This window comes from Oryx dammah, unplaced genomic scaffold (genome assembly GCF_014754425.2).
Source record: "Oryx dammah isolate SB20612 unplaced genomic scaffold, SCBI_Odam_1.1 HiC_scaffold_26, whole genome shotgun sequence".
Taxonomy (NCBI): domain Eukaryota; kingdom Metazoa; phylum Chordata; class Mammalia; order Artiodactyla; family Bovidae; genus Oryx; species Oryx dammah.
This window is the reverse complement of record NW_024070210.1, coordinates 84,592,393-84,610,511: the sequence shown is the minus strand read 5'-3', so window position 1 is coordinate 84,610,511 and position 18,119 is coordinate 84,592,393. Positions and strand designations below refer to the sequence as shown.

The 18,119-nt window shown below is 45.7% G+C and overlaps 1 protein-coding gene across 1 annotated transcript in view; it reads left to right on the top strand.

Annotated features, from left to right (window-relative positions):
• Positions 1-18,119, top strand: part of LOC120852501 (membrane progestin receptor gamma) — an 89,778-nt gene that overhangs the window by 25,628 nt on the left and 46,031 nt on the right. Inside the window, exon 2 of the mRNA XM_040225775.1 lies at positions 12,686-12,851. Within this exon, the coding sequence (XP_040081709.1) occupies positions 12,801-12,851 (51 nt within the window). The 5' untranslated portion in view covers positions 12,686-12,800. The remainder of the gene's footprint in view (positions 1-12,685; positions 12,852-18,119) is intronic.

Below are 18,119 nucleotides of genomic sequence, written 5' to 3'. Positions count from 1 at the left end.
GCGTCTAGAGGTGCTCAGGGAAAGGAACGAGGGGCGGAGGGTGTGCCTGGGGAAGACTTCTTCCTGGAGGAGGATTGCTGCACCCTGGGCCTGGAAGGCAGTCAGAGCATGAGGATACTAGGGGGGTACTCGGAGGCTGGCCAGCGTGGAGGCTCCGGGAGTTCCAAGGCCTGGGGTTGGGGCAGCCGCCACTCCTGCCTGGGGCACTCTGGGTGTCCCACAGAGATAGCTCTTTCCTGCTAGGCCCCTGTAGCCCTTCCCCTGCCCCCGGAGAGCTGCTGAGTCTGCCTGAGAACCACACTTGCCACATCTGTGGGTTAGGGCTGTGGGTGTGGATGGTCGCGGTCAGAGGCTGCAGAGCTGGCTCCTCCTGAGGGGCTGCCCCACCCAGCCTGTGGGACCAGTTTCCAGGGGGCAGGAACAGGTTTCTGAAAAGTACACTGCCCTCATTCCCCAGACTGGTAGACACACCCAGAGGACCCTGAGGATCTGCTGTTTCCCCCAGCTGGGAGTCCGCTCCCGGCCTGCAGTTGCGGGGTGGCCAGGGGGAGGTGTCCTCTGGGCTCCATGTTTGCTGGGGGTGTGGCTTTACCCCAGGTGCTGGTGGCTCTGAACCTTCTTGGCTCACTGAAATTCGATGGCAAGCCTTGGAATCCCTATCCCCAGCGCTTTACATACACATATGTTCCTGTACACACACACATGTGTGTGCACACACACACTTTTACCTGTAATTTTATGAACTTCCTAAGGCTGGGGGATGTTCTTGGACCTCAGTTGCAGCTGATGCTCGCGCTCTCCTGAATGTGGTGACGTTTATAGTAAATAGTAGCAGCCTGGTACTACTAATAGTAATAAAGTCACCAATCTTTACTTATAATTTGTGGCTAGGAAGTATGTTCACATCCATGATCTCGTTTTAGCTTCCCATAGCCCTGGCCCAGTGGGAATTAACAAGCGAGAGTCGGGAGAATTACTCAGTCTAGCCAAGGTCATACCTCGGAAATGGCCAAGGGGAGTCTCAACCTCAGGGAGCTTCTCTAGTGGCTCAGATGGTAAAGAATCCACCTGCAGTTTGGGAGACCCGGGTTCGATCCCTGGGTTGGGAAGATCCTCTGGAGAAGCAACTAGCAACCCACTCCAGTATTCTTGCCTGGAGAATTCCATGGACAGAAGAGCCTGGCGGGGTCCAGGGGTCTCAAAGAGTCAGAGACAACTGAACGATTAGGCATGCAGGTACAGGGAATCATCAAATTCTACACCTTGAATATATATAATTTTTAATTGTTAATTATGCCTCAGTAAAACTAGAGAAATAATTTTAAAAAGAAATACCCTTTATGTTGTGACCAAGGACACGCATATGGTCATGTGTAGCAAAACAAATATAATAACATACATAACAGGTATCACAAGTAATACTTATCTGGACTCTATAAATGCTAGTCATGATCCACTAAACTGACTTTGTGATCTGCTGACAGATTGTGAACTGCAGTTTGGAAAACACTGCATTAATAGACACAGTAATCGTGGTTTTAATTACTAGTGAGCTGTCTGGAAATTATGTGTATTTTGCTGAGGTTAGGTGTTTGACCCTGGCTGTGGACAGGCTGCAGTTCAGGTGCAAGCCATTCAGCTAAGGAGAGACCCATTCACTCTCCTGGGCTTTGGTTCTTCTCTCCCTGTGGTAAGTTTAAGGACTGGCACTGGGACTACTGGTCTTTCAATCCTGTTGCTCATCTATTCATATATTCCCACTGTTCAGTACAGATCTCGTTTCATTCTGACTGTGTCAAGCCACCGCTAAGTGACCTCAGACAAGCCGTCTCCTGTCTGAGGTCTTCATCTACAGAATAGGAATAGAGGTGGGTTGAACTAGTGTTGCTTCTAAAGGAGGGATTTTGCAGCAGTAAGTGGCGCATGATTGATGTGTATGTTATATGTACATGCTGTCATCTGAGTGTTTGCATCCCCTGCCCCAGGATTCATATGTTGAAGTCCTAATGCCAGTCAGTGCGTTGGTATTAGGAGGTGGGCATTTGGGAGGCAATCGGGCAGAACCTTCATGAGTGGGATTAGTGCCTTTGCATAGAAGAGGCCTGAGAGAGCCCCCTTGCCCTTCCTGCCATGCGAGGGTCCAGCAGGAAGTTGGCAGCCTGCAGCCCACAAGAGAGCCTTCCCCAGGGTCCAGCCATCCTGGTGCCTAGTCTTGGACTTCCAGCCTCTAGAGCCATGAGGAATAAATATTTGTTGTTTATAAGCTACCCAGTTTATGGTGTTTTGTTAAAGCAACCTGTAGGGACTAAGACAGTGTCTATATATTTATGATTTATACTTTTTTCCGGAAGATTTGGAGAAAATGAAATTTTATATTAATACAAGCATAGCTAACTTATGGAGCAGACTATAAAACTCAACAATGCTTTTTTAATATATACTTCTTTTTGTTGTGGTAAAATATATATTACATAAAATTTAGCATTTGAACGATTGTCGAGTGCCTGATTCAGTGACACGCAGTACACTCACAGTGTTGTGCAGCCATCACCACTGCCCATTTCCAGAGCTCCTTCGTCATCCCAAACAGAACTCTGTACCCAGTAAACAGTAACCCCCTGTCTCCTCCTCCCCCTAACCTCTGGGAACCACCATTCTACTTTCTCTCTGTATAGATTTGAATTTGTACCTGATACAAGTGAAATCAACAACGTTTGTCCTTCGGTGTCTGGCTTACTTCACTTAGGATGCTTTCAAAGTTCAGCCATGTTGCTGTATGTGTCAGAATTTCACTCTTTTTTGAGGCTGAATAATATTCCATTGTATGTATATTCCATGTTTTGTTTACCCGTTTATCTGTTGATAGACAGTTGGATCATCTCCACCTTTTGGCTGTTGTGACTAATGATGCTATGAACACAGGTGTACATGCATCTGTTTACTGCCTGCTTTCAGTTCTTTTGGGTATATGAGGATTGGCCTTTTCATACCATTCATAGGGTTCTCAAGGCAAGAATACTGAAGTGGTTTGCCATTCCCTTCTCCAGTGGACCACGTTTTGTCCTTATTGCAAAATTCAGACTTAACTTGAAGAAAGTAGGGAAAACCACTAGACCATTCAGGTATGACCTAAATCAAATCCCTTATGATTATACAGTGGAAGTACAAATCGATTCAAGGGATTAGATCTGATAGACAGAGTGCCTGAAGAACTGTGGACAGAGGTTCGTGACACTCTACAGGAGACAGTGATCAAGACCATGCCCTCAAAAAAGAAATGCAAAAAGGCAAAATGGTTGTTGGAGGAGGTCTTACAAATAGCTGGGAAAAGAGGAGAAGCTAAAGGCAAAGGAGAAAAGGAAAGATATACCCATCTGAATGCAGAGTTCCAAAGAATAGCAAGGAGAGATAAGAAAGCCTTCCTAACTGATCAATGCAAAGAAATAGAGGAAAACAATAGAATGGGAAAGACTAGAGATCTCTTCAAGAAAATCAGAGAAACCAAGGGAACATTTAATGCAAAGATGGGCACAATAAAAGACAGAAATGATATGGACCTAACAGAAGCAGAAGATATTAAGAAGAGATGGCAAGAATACACAGAAAACCATACAAAAAAGATCTTAATGACCTAGATAACCACAGTGCTGTGATCACTCACCTAAAGCCAAACATCCTGGAGTCCCAAGTCAAGTGGGCCTTAGGAAGCATCACTACGAACAAAGCTAGTGGAGGTGATGGAATTCCAGCTGAACTATTTCAAGTCCTAAAAGATGATATTAAAGTGCTGCACACAATATGCCAGCAAATTTGGAAAACTCAGCAGTGGCCACAGGACTGGAAAAGGTCAGTTTTCATTTCAATCCCAAAGAAAGGCAGTGCCAAAAGTGTTCAAATACCGCACAATTGCACTCATCTCACATGCTAGTAAAGTAATGCTCAAAATTCTCCAAGCCAGGCTTCAGCTGAACTAAGGACTTCAGATGTTCAAGCTGGATTTAGAAAAGGCAGAGGAACCAGAGATCAAATTGCCAACATCTGAAAAAAGCAAGAGAGTTCCAGAAAAGCATCTACTTCTGTTTATTGATTATACCAAAACCTCTGACTGTGTGGATCACAACAAACTATGGACAATTCTGAAAGAGATGGGAATACCAGACCACCTTACCTGCCTCCTGAGAAATCTGTGTGCAGGTCAAGAAGCAGCAGTTAGAACCAGACATGGAACAAGAGACTGGTTCCAAGATGAAGCTCCAGTACTTTGGCCACCTGGCGTGAAGAGCTGACTCATTGGAAAAGACCCTGATGCTGGGAGAGATTAAGGGCAGGAGGAGAAGGCGACGACAGAGGATGAGATGGTTGGATGGCATCACAGACTCGATGGACACGAGTCTGAGCAAGCTACAGGAGTTGGTGATGGACAGGGAAGTCTGATGTGCTGCAGTCCACGGGGTCGAAGAGTCAGACACGACTGAGCCACTGAACTGAGCTGAATCTCTTATCGGTCATATTTTTTGCAAATATTTTTCTCTCATTCTGTGGGCTATCAGTATTTTCTTGATAGTGTCCTTTAATGCTCAAAAGATTTTAATTTTCATGTCTGAAGGTGTTGTGGGGCTGCGCCTAGACTCTGCCTCGCACCCCCTTCCGCAAGTGCAAATTCAGTCCTCTGTGATAGTGAGTACCTTTGTTGATCCTCTGGCACAGTGATGGGATGCAAACGCTGAGCTGTTTTCTCTTTACCATGAAGGACATCTAGACAAGAGCCCTGGAGGAGGCAGAGGATCAGAAAGGTGACTAGGACACTGCTCTTCTGTCCTCAGCCAGCTCAGGCCCCAAGCCTCACCAGCAGCAGCCCCTTAGCCAGCAGCTTCCTACCATGCCCATGAATGTGGGGCCTTACCTGGACCAACCTGTGTTCAGACACCTCTGAGGCCTGCCCAGCCTAGGACAGGCCAATGAGTAGGGGAAAAGGTGACTCTGGTTCCCTCTCCAGGTACACTGCACTGGTTTCTCACGGTAACTGAACTCCTGTTATTAACCTTGCTTCTTTTGATCAATGAATGTGATCATGCATCCCACGGTACTTTGGACAGATGACCTCTCTGAGCTTTCTGATCTCATTTTTCCAATTTTTCTAAAAGCAAGCTATGGAGAAATTCCCTACCAAACAGCATTCTTTGTCTTTGCTATATATGCCCAATGAGAAATTTTATGTTTTCCAACATGATATTTTTCAGAAAAGAGGGAATTTGGCCCATCCAGAGTTCTTCCTATTCGGAGTCCGTCTGTTCCTTTATTTTGAGCAGTGGATGGGATGTTTGGGGGAAGACGTGATCACCTGAATCTTTCCCCATTAGTGTTTGTTTGGGATCCTTTCAGAAGGCACCTCACATACACGATCAATTTAAAAAAAGAGAGAGACAAAAATGTAATACAGATTGAGATTTATTCCCAGAAATCTGATCTCCAATTTACAAGTACTGGTTTTGTTACAAAGGAGCTTTTAATGATCCCTGTAAAGTAGTAGTAGGTCTGGAGAGAGTAGCCATGCAAACTAACTAGGGCCAATCACTTGTTTACCATCACTGTATTTCATCAGTTACTATGTGTACATAAAAAACAAAAAACAAAAAAACATTAAAACAGCTCTGAAATCAGGATTCATTTCCAATCAGCTCTGTCTCATGATTATAGCTGGTGATTTTTTTGTGTGTGTTATCTTAGTGGTATGCAAAGTGGTGGTGTGACTTCCAGCTGGGCACTTCTGAAGTTCCTGGAAATACAGTACTTTCGGGTCCCTGAGCGCTAGAGGAACCCCAACCTCACCACCAGGTGGCGCAGCAGAGTAAGTGTGTCGGGCTGAGTCCTGTGTCAGCTCCGCTCCCACCCTTTGCCCCTACACAAATAGCTTCCAACAAGCAAATTCATTCCTGACTGAGCCACCGGAGAAGCCCACAAAACCACTAAGATGCCCTGTTTCGTTAGCAGGTGAAGTCTCTGCAGCTTACCCTCTGCAGGGCTTTTACGCACCTTTCTTGAAAGTTCGTGTGAGGCTGATGATACGCGTCAGCTGAACTCATGGGTTCAAGCCCAGAATCCTGAAAGGGCTCATTTGGGCTCATTCAGAGGCGCAGCCACTCTGGGGCACCCTCTGCTCATGCAGGAGGGGAGGTGCCTAGGCAGCACTTCTCATCAGTGTACACATCTCTAACTCCACTCATTTTTCCAGTGAGACAGCATCCATCCGGCTAATTAGCAAACCCTCTGGTGTTGATCAAAAGCAACCCCAACTGAACCAAAGTTGTGGCCTCTGGAATGTGAGCTTATGGTTTGTCTTTCAAATGCTAATGAACCACAACCCCAGGGATATGGGTTAAAACTAACATTTTCACATCACACTGTCTGTGTGAAGTGTTTGAAAGCAATTTGCCATAGAGTGCCCTAATAGTAAATGAATACTTGTGACTTGGGATACATTTTTAGCAAGAGCATTAAACACAACTTCAAAAAATATAGCTTTCTTCCTTTCTTTTTTAAACATTTCAGCTGCATCCTCTGGCATGTGGGACTTTAGTTCCCCGACCAGGGATCAGCCCCACCCCCCATGCATTGGAAGGCAGAGTCTTAACCACTGGACTGCTAGGGAAGCCCCCAAAAGTGTAGCTTTCAAATAACTTAGCGGGAAATGAGAATATTTTTCACTTTAACTGTGTTGGGTGACTCCGAAAAGTGTTAAATGAAGATCCTTTGGTCAAAGATGCATATGGAGATTATGAATACACTTATTTCTATGAACTAGAAGTGGAAACACAATTTTTTAAAATTAATGCTATGTTAGATATGGTAAGGGATTCTAAATAGGTATGTCTAACTAAATTAATAAATTAATGTAATAAAGAGAGTGTGTACTCATTATCAGAGAAATGCAAATCAAAACCACAATGAGGTCACACCGGTCAGAATCACCGGCTGCTATCAAAAAGTCTACAAGCAATAAATGCTGGAGAGGGTGTGGAGAAAAGGGAACCCTCTTACACTGCTGGTGGGAATGCAAACTAGTATAGCCACTATGGAGAACAGGGTGGAGATTCCTTAAAAAACTGAAAATAGAACTGCCATTAGTTCAGTTCAGTTCAGTCACTCAGTCGTGTTCGACTCTTTGTGACCCCATGAATCGCAGCACGCCAGGCCTCCCTGTTCATCACCAACTCCTGGAGTTCACTCAGACTCATGTCCATCGACTGAGTGATGCCATCCAGCCATCTCATCCTCTGTCGTCCCCTTCTCCTCCTGCCCCCAATCCCTCCCAGCATCAGAGTCTTTTCCAATGAGTCAACTCCTCGCATGAGGTGGCCATACGACCCAGCAATTCCACTGCTGGGCATACACACTGAGGAAACCAGAATTGAAAGAGGCACATGTACCCCAATGTTCATCGCAGCACTGTTTAGCCAGGACATGGAAGCAACCTAGATGTCCATTGGCAGATGAATGGATAAGAAAGCTGTGGTACATACACAATGGAATATTACTCAGATATTAAAAAGAATGCATTTGAATCAGTTCTAATGAGACAGATGAAATTGGAGCCTGTTATACAGAGTGAAGTAAGTCAGAAAGAAAAACACCAGTACAGGATACTAACGCATATATATGGAATTTAGAAAGTTGGTGACGATGACCCTATATGCGAGACAGCAAAAGAGACACAGATGCATAGAACAGTCTTTTGGACTCTGTGGGAGAAGGTGAGGGTGGGATGATTTGAGAGAATAGCACTGAAACATGTATATTATCATATGTGAAAGAGATCGCCAGTCCAGGTTCAATGCATGAGACAGGGCGCTCAGGGCCGGTGCACTGGGATGACCCTGAGGGAAGGGATGGGGAGGGAGGTGGGAGGTGTGTTCAGGATGGGGAACACATGTACACCCATGGCGGATTCATGTCAATGTATGGCAAAATCCACCACAGTATTATAAAGTAATTAGCCTCCAATTGAAATAAATAAAAAAGGAAAAACAAAACAAAGAATGGCAAAGAAAAAGAGAGTATGTACTAGTTTATTTGCATCCCTAGAAGTTATCAGGCTTCCCTGGTGGCTCAGCTAGTAAAGACTCTGCCTGCAATACGGGAGACCCAGGGTTCAGTCCCTGGGTTAGGAAGATCCCCTGGAGAAGGGAATGGCAACCCACTTCATTCTTCTTGCCTAGAGAATTCCATGGACAGAGGCACCTGGTGGGCTTTTTTTTCCTTTTTGGACTCTCGTGTGGGAAGTAGGCCATCTGTTTATATTCGGCTACCTCATATGTGATGTTTTGCTGGCCTTGTCCTTTCAGGCCTGGGATACAGTGTGTAGGCTGTCTACTGGGTGGGGGCAGTGAGGGAGCGGGAGTGGGGAGACCAGGAATAAGGATGGAGCACTAGCCAGAGACAGATTGTTGCAGTGTTAATTGCTCAGTGGCATCTCACTCTGTGCCACCCCATGGACTGTAGGCTGCCAGGCTCCTCTGTCCATGGGATTCTCCAGACAAGAATCCTGGAGTGGGCTGCCATTCCCTTCTCCAGGGGATCTTCCTGACCCAGGGATCAAACCCCCGTCTCCTGCATTGCAGGCAGATTCTTTACTGTCTGAGCCACCAGGGAAGCCCAAACTTGACTCTCTTTAATCAAAATCGATTTTATTTTTTTATTTTATTTTTTGAAGGGCTTAGTTGACCCATAGTGTGAGGGATCTTAGTTTCCCAACCAGGGATCAAACCTGTGTTCCCTGCCTTGGAAGGCAGATTCTTAACCATGGGACCACAGCTGAAAGTCCCTCAGTTCTCTTTTTAAAAGGAAACTTATGCCTCTTAATGTTTTCTTTTCAAAGAGAGGACTTATGTTTCCACTATAATTCAGAAAAATTTCAATTAAGACATCTTCTTGTTCTCCTAGTTACTGGTACAACCCCCTAATCCCCAAAAAAGTGGTCCCTGAAGTTCACCTTAGGGGCCCACAGAGTGCCGTTTCAAAGTCTCCAATCTCTATGCAGCCTGTAGCCCTCAGATCAAATAACACAACTCCAGAAGCATCACCATCCCCACCCCAACCCTCCTCTACCTCCATCCACGCAAACCAGAAATCAAATGATATCTCTATCTACTATCTGTGAGATCTTCTGCAAGCCCCCTCACTTTTCAACACTTTGGTTTTCCTGCCTGTAAAATAGAAAATTAATTTTCCTATCTGAAAATTAGTAACAGGAGCAAGTGCTTATTGGCGCTTTCCCTGAGGGCAGGCCCTTTGCATGGGTTCTTCTCTCATTTAATCATAATCACCACACTAGGAAGAAAGTACCACTGTTATTTCCATTTCACAGATGGGGAAACTGAGGCATAAGGAGTTACGTTGCTTGCCTGGAATTGCACAGGAAATGGCAAACTGGTCTTGGAACTGATGTGGCTTTTGTCCAGTCTGGAGGCCCTGAACTGCTCTGCCTGGCGATATGAGCCAGGGTGGTGAGGGTGAAAGAGACCAGACAGGCGGGCAAGGTTGCCAGCACAGGCCTGATGTAGAGTGGGTGGGAGGTCCTCGCCTTCAAGGGTGACTTGTCCTGGTTAGCTGAGTTCATATCTGTCTTATCTTTTTCTTTATGCGTTTCTTGGAGACAAGGACAGTCTTTTCAACTTCATTTTTCCTGGACATCTATTTTCCTCCATTCTGTGTGTCACAAACCCATGCAATTTTTATTTCAGCTCAATTCGCATGTTTTCCCTCCAGCTGCTGCAGCTCACAGGGTGTAATCATCTTTACATTGAGCCCTTACTCTTATTCATTACATGATAAAAATGCCAGACACCTTGGCTGAATGAAGAAGAGGATGAATCATATGCTGCTTCGTATTGCCCTCCTGTCGTATGTTTCACTGGGTCAGTCTTCCTGGATGGTGTGTGCTGTGAGGGGAGGGACCATTGCTTTCCTTTTTCTTGCTCATGGCATTGAAATTCAGGGAGAACCAGGGGACCAAGGTAGGCCGGCCCATGGAGACCCAGCCTTGGTCCCATCATTGCTAGGGGTTTTTGTGGTATTCCCCTGGAACCTCCGGCTGAGACTGTCACCTCTCTTCCTGGTGCCAGGTGAGTTAGTGGTGCGTCTGGGGGTGAAAGTGGCTTGGTAATTTAGGCTGGAAATCTAGGAGAACCAAGACATGCCAGGTCCACTTACGCAGCTGCTGCTCATTTGTTTGCAAAGTATCAACTCTTCTTCTTTAACCTGGGCAAAATGTACCCAGGTAACATGTAACAATTAAAAAAAATTTATTTTCTTTATTATTTTGTCATTCAGAAATGTTCTGTAACTACTTTTTTAATGTGGTAAAAATACACAACATAAAATTTATCATTTTTAAGTGCATTTTACATTTATAGTATTGAGCAACCATCACCACTACCCCTTTTTAGAACTTTTAATCCTCCCAAACAGAAACTCGGTACCCCTTAAACAACAGCTCCGATTCCTCCCTCCCCACCAACCTCTTTTCTGGCTCTGTAAGAGCCTATGCCAGGCCCCTCATGTAATTGGAATCATACAATATTTGGCCTTTTGAGACTGGCTTATTTCACCTGGTGTAATTTTTTCAAGTTTCATCCATGCATTAGAACTTCATTCCTTTTTAAAACTGAGTAATATTCTATTGCATGCGTAGACCCCATCTTGTTTATTTGCTAGTTTATTTATCCACAAGCTGATGGGTGCTTGGGTTGTTTCTGAAGCCACACTCCTTGGATGGGATTTGAACCCATGATCACTGATTTAGGAGGGGACTCAAACCCACTCTTTTAATTGAAACCACTCGCCTGGTGTTCTTTTGATTCATTCCAAAAAGAATTTAGCATGCGGCAAAGCCATAGGCAAAGAGTGAGTTTATTAGTATAGGATGCTTGTAAGAGATATATGTGGGCAGGCAAAGGAGCTCAGCCTCTAGAACAAAGAGAGCTGCATCTTAGAATCAGAGAAAAAGTGAGGAGGGGAGAAGACCACCTCCTTCCTCATTCTTGGGCAGACATCAAGGCTTACATCATTAATTCCTCCTTTGACCCTGTGTGGTCTAACCAGGACTGTGATGGCCCTAGTAAATCACAGGTATATTAGCAAAAGGATGGTAACATTACTGAACTATGGTAATTCATCTCAGGTTTTGGTGCAATGTCCCCTTTCACCTAGGTTCTTTCCCCTTTCACATATTTCCCTCTTGACTACATGAGGAGATTCTGCTCTTCAAGGACCATTAGCTCCCTGACTTCGCATAACGAGACTCAGACCCCATATTGTCCTGTATTTTAACTGTCAGGGTTTGTGGCTTGAGTGTGCCTGGATGCGCTTGGATGCCCCTGGTCTTCTTTCAAGGTAGTGTAGATTGTTGCTAGGTTACTGGATTCTTTTCTTGAGTGGTCATTAGCTTAACAACAGTCTCCCAAACAGCCTTAAAATTCCCTCCCTGTCTTTAATCCTGTAGTGAGATTTCTAAACCAACTATTTTAATTGTTCTTCTCTATCCCTTTCATTGCCACCTTTTGACTGTGGTGAATAATTACTTACCCCAGTGTTTTTAATAAAAGCATATTTATGATGAAACATAACTACATTATATTTTGCTACATAGTTTCAGATAATATAACACAAAGAACATAACATAAAGAACTATAATAAGAAGCAAAAGTACAAGCAAAGCACAAAAGCAAAAGCACACCTTAGGTTCAAAGGGTGAACAACTTTGCATCATTAAGAAAGCATTTGCTGAAGGCCCAGGGTGAGCCAAGCACACACCCTGAGATTCCGGCCATCTCGGGATCATCCTCCCAGGTTGGTAGGGGCTAGGGATGTACAGGGGAGACAAGGCCTTGGCGGGTAGCTCCGCCTGCAGTCAGATGTGGTTGGTGCTACGAGAGAGGTACAAGCCAGGTCTTCCGGCCTTTTGGAGGCAGGGACAGAACCCCTTGGGAGCTCTAAAGAGGCGGCAGATTTTGGCCCAGTGACTATGGGAGTGGATGAGGCATTGACTGTGGTAAGTTCCTAGCTCTGCTCATTCTTTTGCTGAACCCAGCTACTAATAGTACTTTCCAGTTTCTTGGGCCTTTTCCTTGTCTTTGGGTTCCTCTAGTTTACATTACATAGAGCTGTTAATCCTGCATTTAAACAGTCCTGTTGCTTTGACTCCAAGTGCCTTAGAATTGCCTGGCCTGGTCCTTCTGTGTGTCTCAGGGCAGTCCCGCTCCCGTGAGCCTTCTGGAAAAGCTGCCTCTCTTTGGGAGGACACCTCTTGGTGGGCCAGACCTGGATGACACTCTGTCCAGGGGTAGCTCCTGATGCAGGGAGCGTGAGCAGCCCCAAGCTCTCCCTAAGCTGTGTGGCCTTGGGGAGGTTGCCCTACGCCTCTGACCCTCTTGTGTAACACGGAGGCACTGGGTGACCTCCATGGCCCTTTCCAGTGCTATAATTCTATGATTGCCCTATTGTGATTTAATTACCTTCCTCCATCACTCTCAGAGTGAATGACTCAGCAGTCTGTTTCTCTGTTGTTTTTAAGGCAGCCTGGTTATTTTGCCATCACAAGCAAAGGTCTGTGCTGTAGTTAAACAGTCTTGACCCAGCTGGAGTTAGGCTGACGCTCACTGGAGTTCTTCCCACTGTCCTCTTTCAGTGAAGCGGCTCAGACCCGGCTGGCCAGAGGTGCCCGGAGCCATGTCAGAACTTTGAGCAAGTCCTGGTGACAGGGACCGGCTGTCACCTACCGGTCTTCCCAGCCCGAATTCAAGATGCTGAGCCTGAAGCTACCCAGGCTGCTCAGCATGGAGCAGGTGCCGCAGGTATGTGCTCTCATTCCAGTGGTTGAGTTCCAGGCTGCGACCAGGGCTGGGCCTCTGCAACACGCCGACTGCTATCTCCACCCAATCTTCTCTGTATAGACCCAGCCTCTGCAAGGAGTCCCTCACGGATTCCCTTGGGGAATCCAGGCTGCCTGTTTCCCTCACCTGCACCAAACCTGAAAATGGAAGTGATCCTGAAACTGTTCTTGAGTTGTAGCGCTCGCCTGTGACATCTGTATTTTATCCTGAAACAGAGCCGTTATTGAGACTACAGAGTTAGGCTGCAGAGATGAAGCCAGCAGCACCGGCTGAGTGGCAGCTTTTTAAGTGTCGTCCCTCATGGGTGCTTGGAAGCAGGCGAGGGGCAGAGTCACCTGAGTGTGGCTTTGCTGTTCTCATTCCTTACAGGGGGCCTAAGCCAGGTGTGAGTTGAGGCAATCAGGGAGAGTCATTGCACCTCCTTTGCCTGAGTGCTCAAGGGCAGCCCCCCGAAACACCTGGAATGCAGTGAGAGTCTGTGTTTTTAGTGAGACAGGTGAGGCCATGCTCCGTGCTGCCTGTGAGCTGTGGCCAGTGGTGCAACTTTTCCTGCCCTTGCAAAGTAATGTCATCTCACTACACCCTTGTTTTGGTGTCATATTTCTCTCCTTTAAAAAAAATTTTTTTTTTTTTTTTTTGGTCATGAGGCATGTGGAATCTTAGTTCCTGAACCAGGAATCGAACCTGTGTCCCCTGCACAGAGTCTTAACCACTGGACCATCAGGGAAGTGTCCATATTTCTTTCCTTTTTGACTGAAAAAGAATAACTGTTATTTCATGGTGAGATGTTTCACCTGGAAGACGTCACGGGAAAGGTGGGTGAGAGCTCCTTTCCACCCAGCTGACTGCCCAGCCCTTATGACCCCCCAAAAAAAACAAAGTCCCAAACAATCTTGGCACCGTGAGTGGAAGACTAAGAAGAGACAGACCACTAGACCCTCTCCCTAAAAGCCTGCAAGGCTAGGTGATGCCAGCAGGCACTGGGGTGAAATCAAAAGGCTGTGGAGCTGTTGGAGGGTGGAGCTGAAGATGCAGCAGGTAACAGACACGCTGGAAATGAAGCCGGGTCCCCACAGTGCTGTCGAGCAGGGGTCCTGCCTGCATTCTCACGAGGCTGTGGGTGTCTTCCTGGTGCGTTTCCCTGGCTGGTTCTACCCACAGAGAACTAGTGGCTGAGATGAGTAGGGAAACAGAGTGATCCTTTGATTGATGCACTTGACATTTTTATTGACTGCCTACTACGTGCAAGGCGTTACTGTGTGTGGAGCCCAGAGAAGAATCACATACCAAGCCTGCCCTTAAGGGGCTCTGTGTTGGTTGGGAAGATTTAAAATCGTGCAGGAGCACTTCCACGGCCAAGTGGGTTAGGGTGTATGCTCAGAGAGGGGCACATTTGTTCAGAGGAGGGGTTGGTCGCTTGGGGGAGGAGGGGATCAGGGAAGGCTCCGTGAAGGGGATGAGCTGTAAGATGCATTTTGAGGATGGGTAGCATTTGGGAGGTGGGGAGAGCACTCCAGGTGGAAGGAAGGGTATGAGTGAAGACCTGGAGCTGGGAAACCATGGGGCAGGTGTGGGGATTCTTGGGGCAGAGGTTACAGGTATCTTCTTGGATGTCTTCCTGGGAGTTTTGGTCAAGGGTGGGTTCAAGACTGTGCCCAGGAAAGAAATACAAGAGAAAAAGGTGTTCTCACTGGGGATCTTGGGTCCCCTGCTGGGATTCTGAATGTATGGGGGTTCTGAGGATAAGGACCCAGATGGGCCCTGAGGCTGGAGATGCTGTGTCTTCTGTCCAGTTTTCCATAAATGGTGGAGACGACAGTTTTCTTTTTAGTACAATGGCATTAGTCAGAGACAGGGGCCAACATCACGTCTCACATCTGTTTCCTTCAAAACTTTCCTTTGGCTCCCACATCCACTACTTGGCTTCCCAGCATCATGTGCAAGGGTCATGCAGCCCCAGGGGGAACACAGTGGCTCTGCCTGTCTGGAGGGTGGTTTTATTTGAGGATTTAGTTGGGGAGGAGGAATGACATCTTAAAAATATTCAGATGCAACCATTTTAAGGAGAAAATGCATAATGTGCGTGAATATTTAAAATAGGAGACTTCATAGAAATGTTAAGCTTACTTTTGGTGGGCTCTTTGGGTTCCAATACTTGGTCCGCAGAGTGACCTTAATCTCCCGACCTCAGTTTCTGCATCTGTAAAATGGGGTGGTGCTAGAATCTGCTTCCTAGGGTAGTGGTGAAAATTAAGTGAGGCAACCTATGGGAAGTACACGGCATGTGATGAAGTCAGTAATGTTGGCTGTTATTATCAACTCTCCTGTGCCCTCCGCACTTGGAGGAGTGGAGTGTGTTGGGAGGAGGCATTGAACTGCCCCTCCCATAGACTCCCTCCCCAGCTCCCTGCCTGGTATTCCCTGGCCTGACCCCTATCCACCTCCTCCATTGTTTTTTATCCATTAAACCCACTTCTCCAACCACACTGGTGCTCTCTCTAGTCTCCCCACTGGATCGGACATTCACCTTTCTTGATCTCTGTTTGAAGAAGGGTTACTCCATCTCCTCCCCTCCATTTCATCCATCCTCCTTTCTGACTCCTGCGTGGAGCTGCTGGTGCCCTCTCCCTTCAGCTGTTGGTTGACACCTCTGCACGCTGCTCTGTACAGCTGCCTCTCCCTTCATATATTAGCCAGCTGTGTGGCCTAGGCCACTTCCCTACCCTCTCCGAGCTTCACCCATCCCTGGAGGGGTGGGGCACCACCTCTTGGCATCCTTTATTCCGGCGCAATCCTGCTAATGGCTTACTTACAGGAAAGGACAGTTCTCTCTTCCTGTGGAAGGTGCATGCCTCATAATTTCAAGTCTCCCTTGTGCCTAAAAAACAGACCTGGGTACATTAGGGAGCTCTGAAAGACGTGAACAAAGAGCTCAAAGAATGGAACAAATGTCTAGGTGTTGATTCCTACCCAAACCCAACCTAGAGACAAACAGGGACGTCTAGACAGCAAGTTCATGTGGAACGTGGCATGACCCTTGGCCAGGAAACAAGAGTATTTTGGGTCATATTGAGGATCTTTTGTTAATGATAGCCCTGGCCCCCAGGCTACAGGTAAACTCACCACATTGTCTGGAAGGCCTTAATTTAGGGGCACAGGCAGGAGGGTTCCTGAGGTGCTAGCTCTAGAGAGGGAAAGGAAACCTTTTCTCAGCCTTGCACCATGCTCTGCCACTTACGGTGGGAATTTGGACAAGACTCGTAATGCTAAGCCTCAGTTTCCCTGTCTGTGAAATGGAGATAATATCTATCTCACGGATATACTGTGACGATCCAAGAAAAATGAAAGAGACTGTTGGGCTAACAATGAAGGAGCAGAAGCAGAGCCAGATCAGTGGTGCTGGGTGGTGGGCTTGGGCACCTGGAAGCAAGGAGTCAGCTCATAGCAACTGGTTTTCTCCAGCCCAGGATTTCTCAGAGTGAGTGCCTAGATCACCACCGTGGGAATCAGAAGCTTTATTAAAGTGAATTGTGATTGCAGGCATTTTTGTATTGTTCTTGATTTTAATCCAAAGAAATGCTTTCAGCATTTTGTTACTTAATGTTAGCTCTTTCTCTGGGTGTGTATATTTAAATAACCTGCCTTTCTATCCCTTGTTTCCTAGGATATTTTCCCCCCTCTAATCAGTAATAAATTCTTTTTTTGTATCATATATCTTCTGAGATGGTCATATATGACTCATTTGAAAGTTGTTAATGTGGTTAATTACATTGATTGACTTACTAACGTTAAACCAACATTGCATTTAAATATTACTTGGTCATGATGGGGTATGTTTTTAATCTGTTGCTGCAATCAGCTGATATTTTTGACTAGGATCCTTCAATCTATTTATTGAGTTGGCCTGTAATTTTTCTTTCTTATACTGCCCTTGCCTGCACTGGGGATTAAGATGATGGCAACCACAGATGAGTTGGAGAGTGCTGCAATTTTATTCTATAGAAAAAATTGTGTAATATTAGAATCATGCATTCCTGACTACTTGGTAGGCTTTACCTCTAAAGCTGTTCGATCAGGACCATCATGTTGCTCACCTCAGGGGAGCATCATTTATCTCTTACTCTATGTGAATGACACGGTGGAACTGTGCAAGGGACAACTTGATGCTACAGCTGAATTTTCTGTCGAAAGTTTTTTTAAACACTTTCATTAAAATATAATTTATGGGGCTTCCTGGTGGCTGGGATGGTAAAGAATCTGCCTGCAATGTGGGAGACCCAGGTTCGATCCCTGGGTCAGGAAGATCCCCTGGAGAAGGAAATGGCAACCCATTCCAGTATTCTTGCCTGGAGAATCCCAGGGACAGAGGAGCCCAGTCCATGGGGTTGCAAAGAATTGGACAGGACTGAGTGACTAGCACTACTGCTGCTACCATAAAATACTCCCTTTAAGAGGACACAGCTCAGTGAGTTTTAATATGTTGACACACACAAAGTATATTGTACAAAACCATCACCACAATCAATTTTAGAATGTTGTCATCACCCTGGAAAGAAAATCTGTACCAAGTAGCAGGCATTTCCCACTGCCCCCACTCCTAGGCCTGTGGCAACCACTAATTTACTTCGTCTCTATGGATGTGCCTATTCTGGATATTTCATATAAATGGGATCATGCAGTGGGTGGCCTTCTGTGAATGCATTCTTTCACTTAGCATAGTGTTTTCAAGGTTCATATGTGCTATGGCGTGGATTAGTACTTTATTTGTTCTTATGGCTGAATCGTATTCCACTTATGGATATACCAGTTTGTTTGTTCATTCATCAATTGGTGAACACTTAAGTTGTTCCCATTTTTTTTTTTGGTTATTATGAGTAATGCTATGTACGAGTTATTTGTGTACAAGTTTTTGTGTGGACATATTTTCATTTCTCTAGGTACACACCTGGGAGTGGAATGGCTGGGCCACATGATAAATCTAGGAGTAACTTTTTCTTTTATTGTGGCAAAATATGCTTAACCTAAAATTTACCATCTTAACTATTTTTAAGTGCATGGTTCTGTGGTGTTAAATACAGTTACCTTATTTTGCAGCCATCACTACCATTCATCTCCATAATCCTTTTTATCTGGTAAAACTGAAACTCTGTACCCATTAAATAAGAACTCCCCATTTTCTCCTGGCTGGTCTCTGATGACTACCATTAATACATTTTGTCTTTATGATTT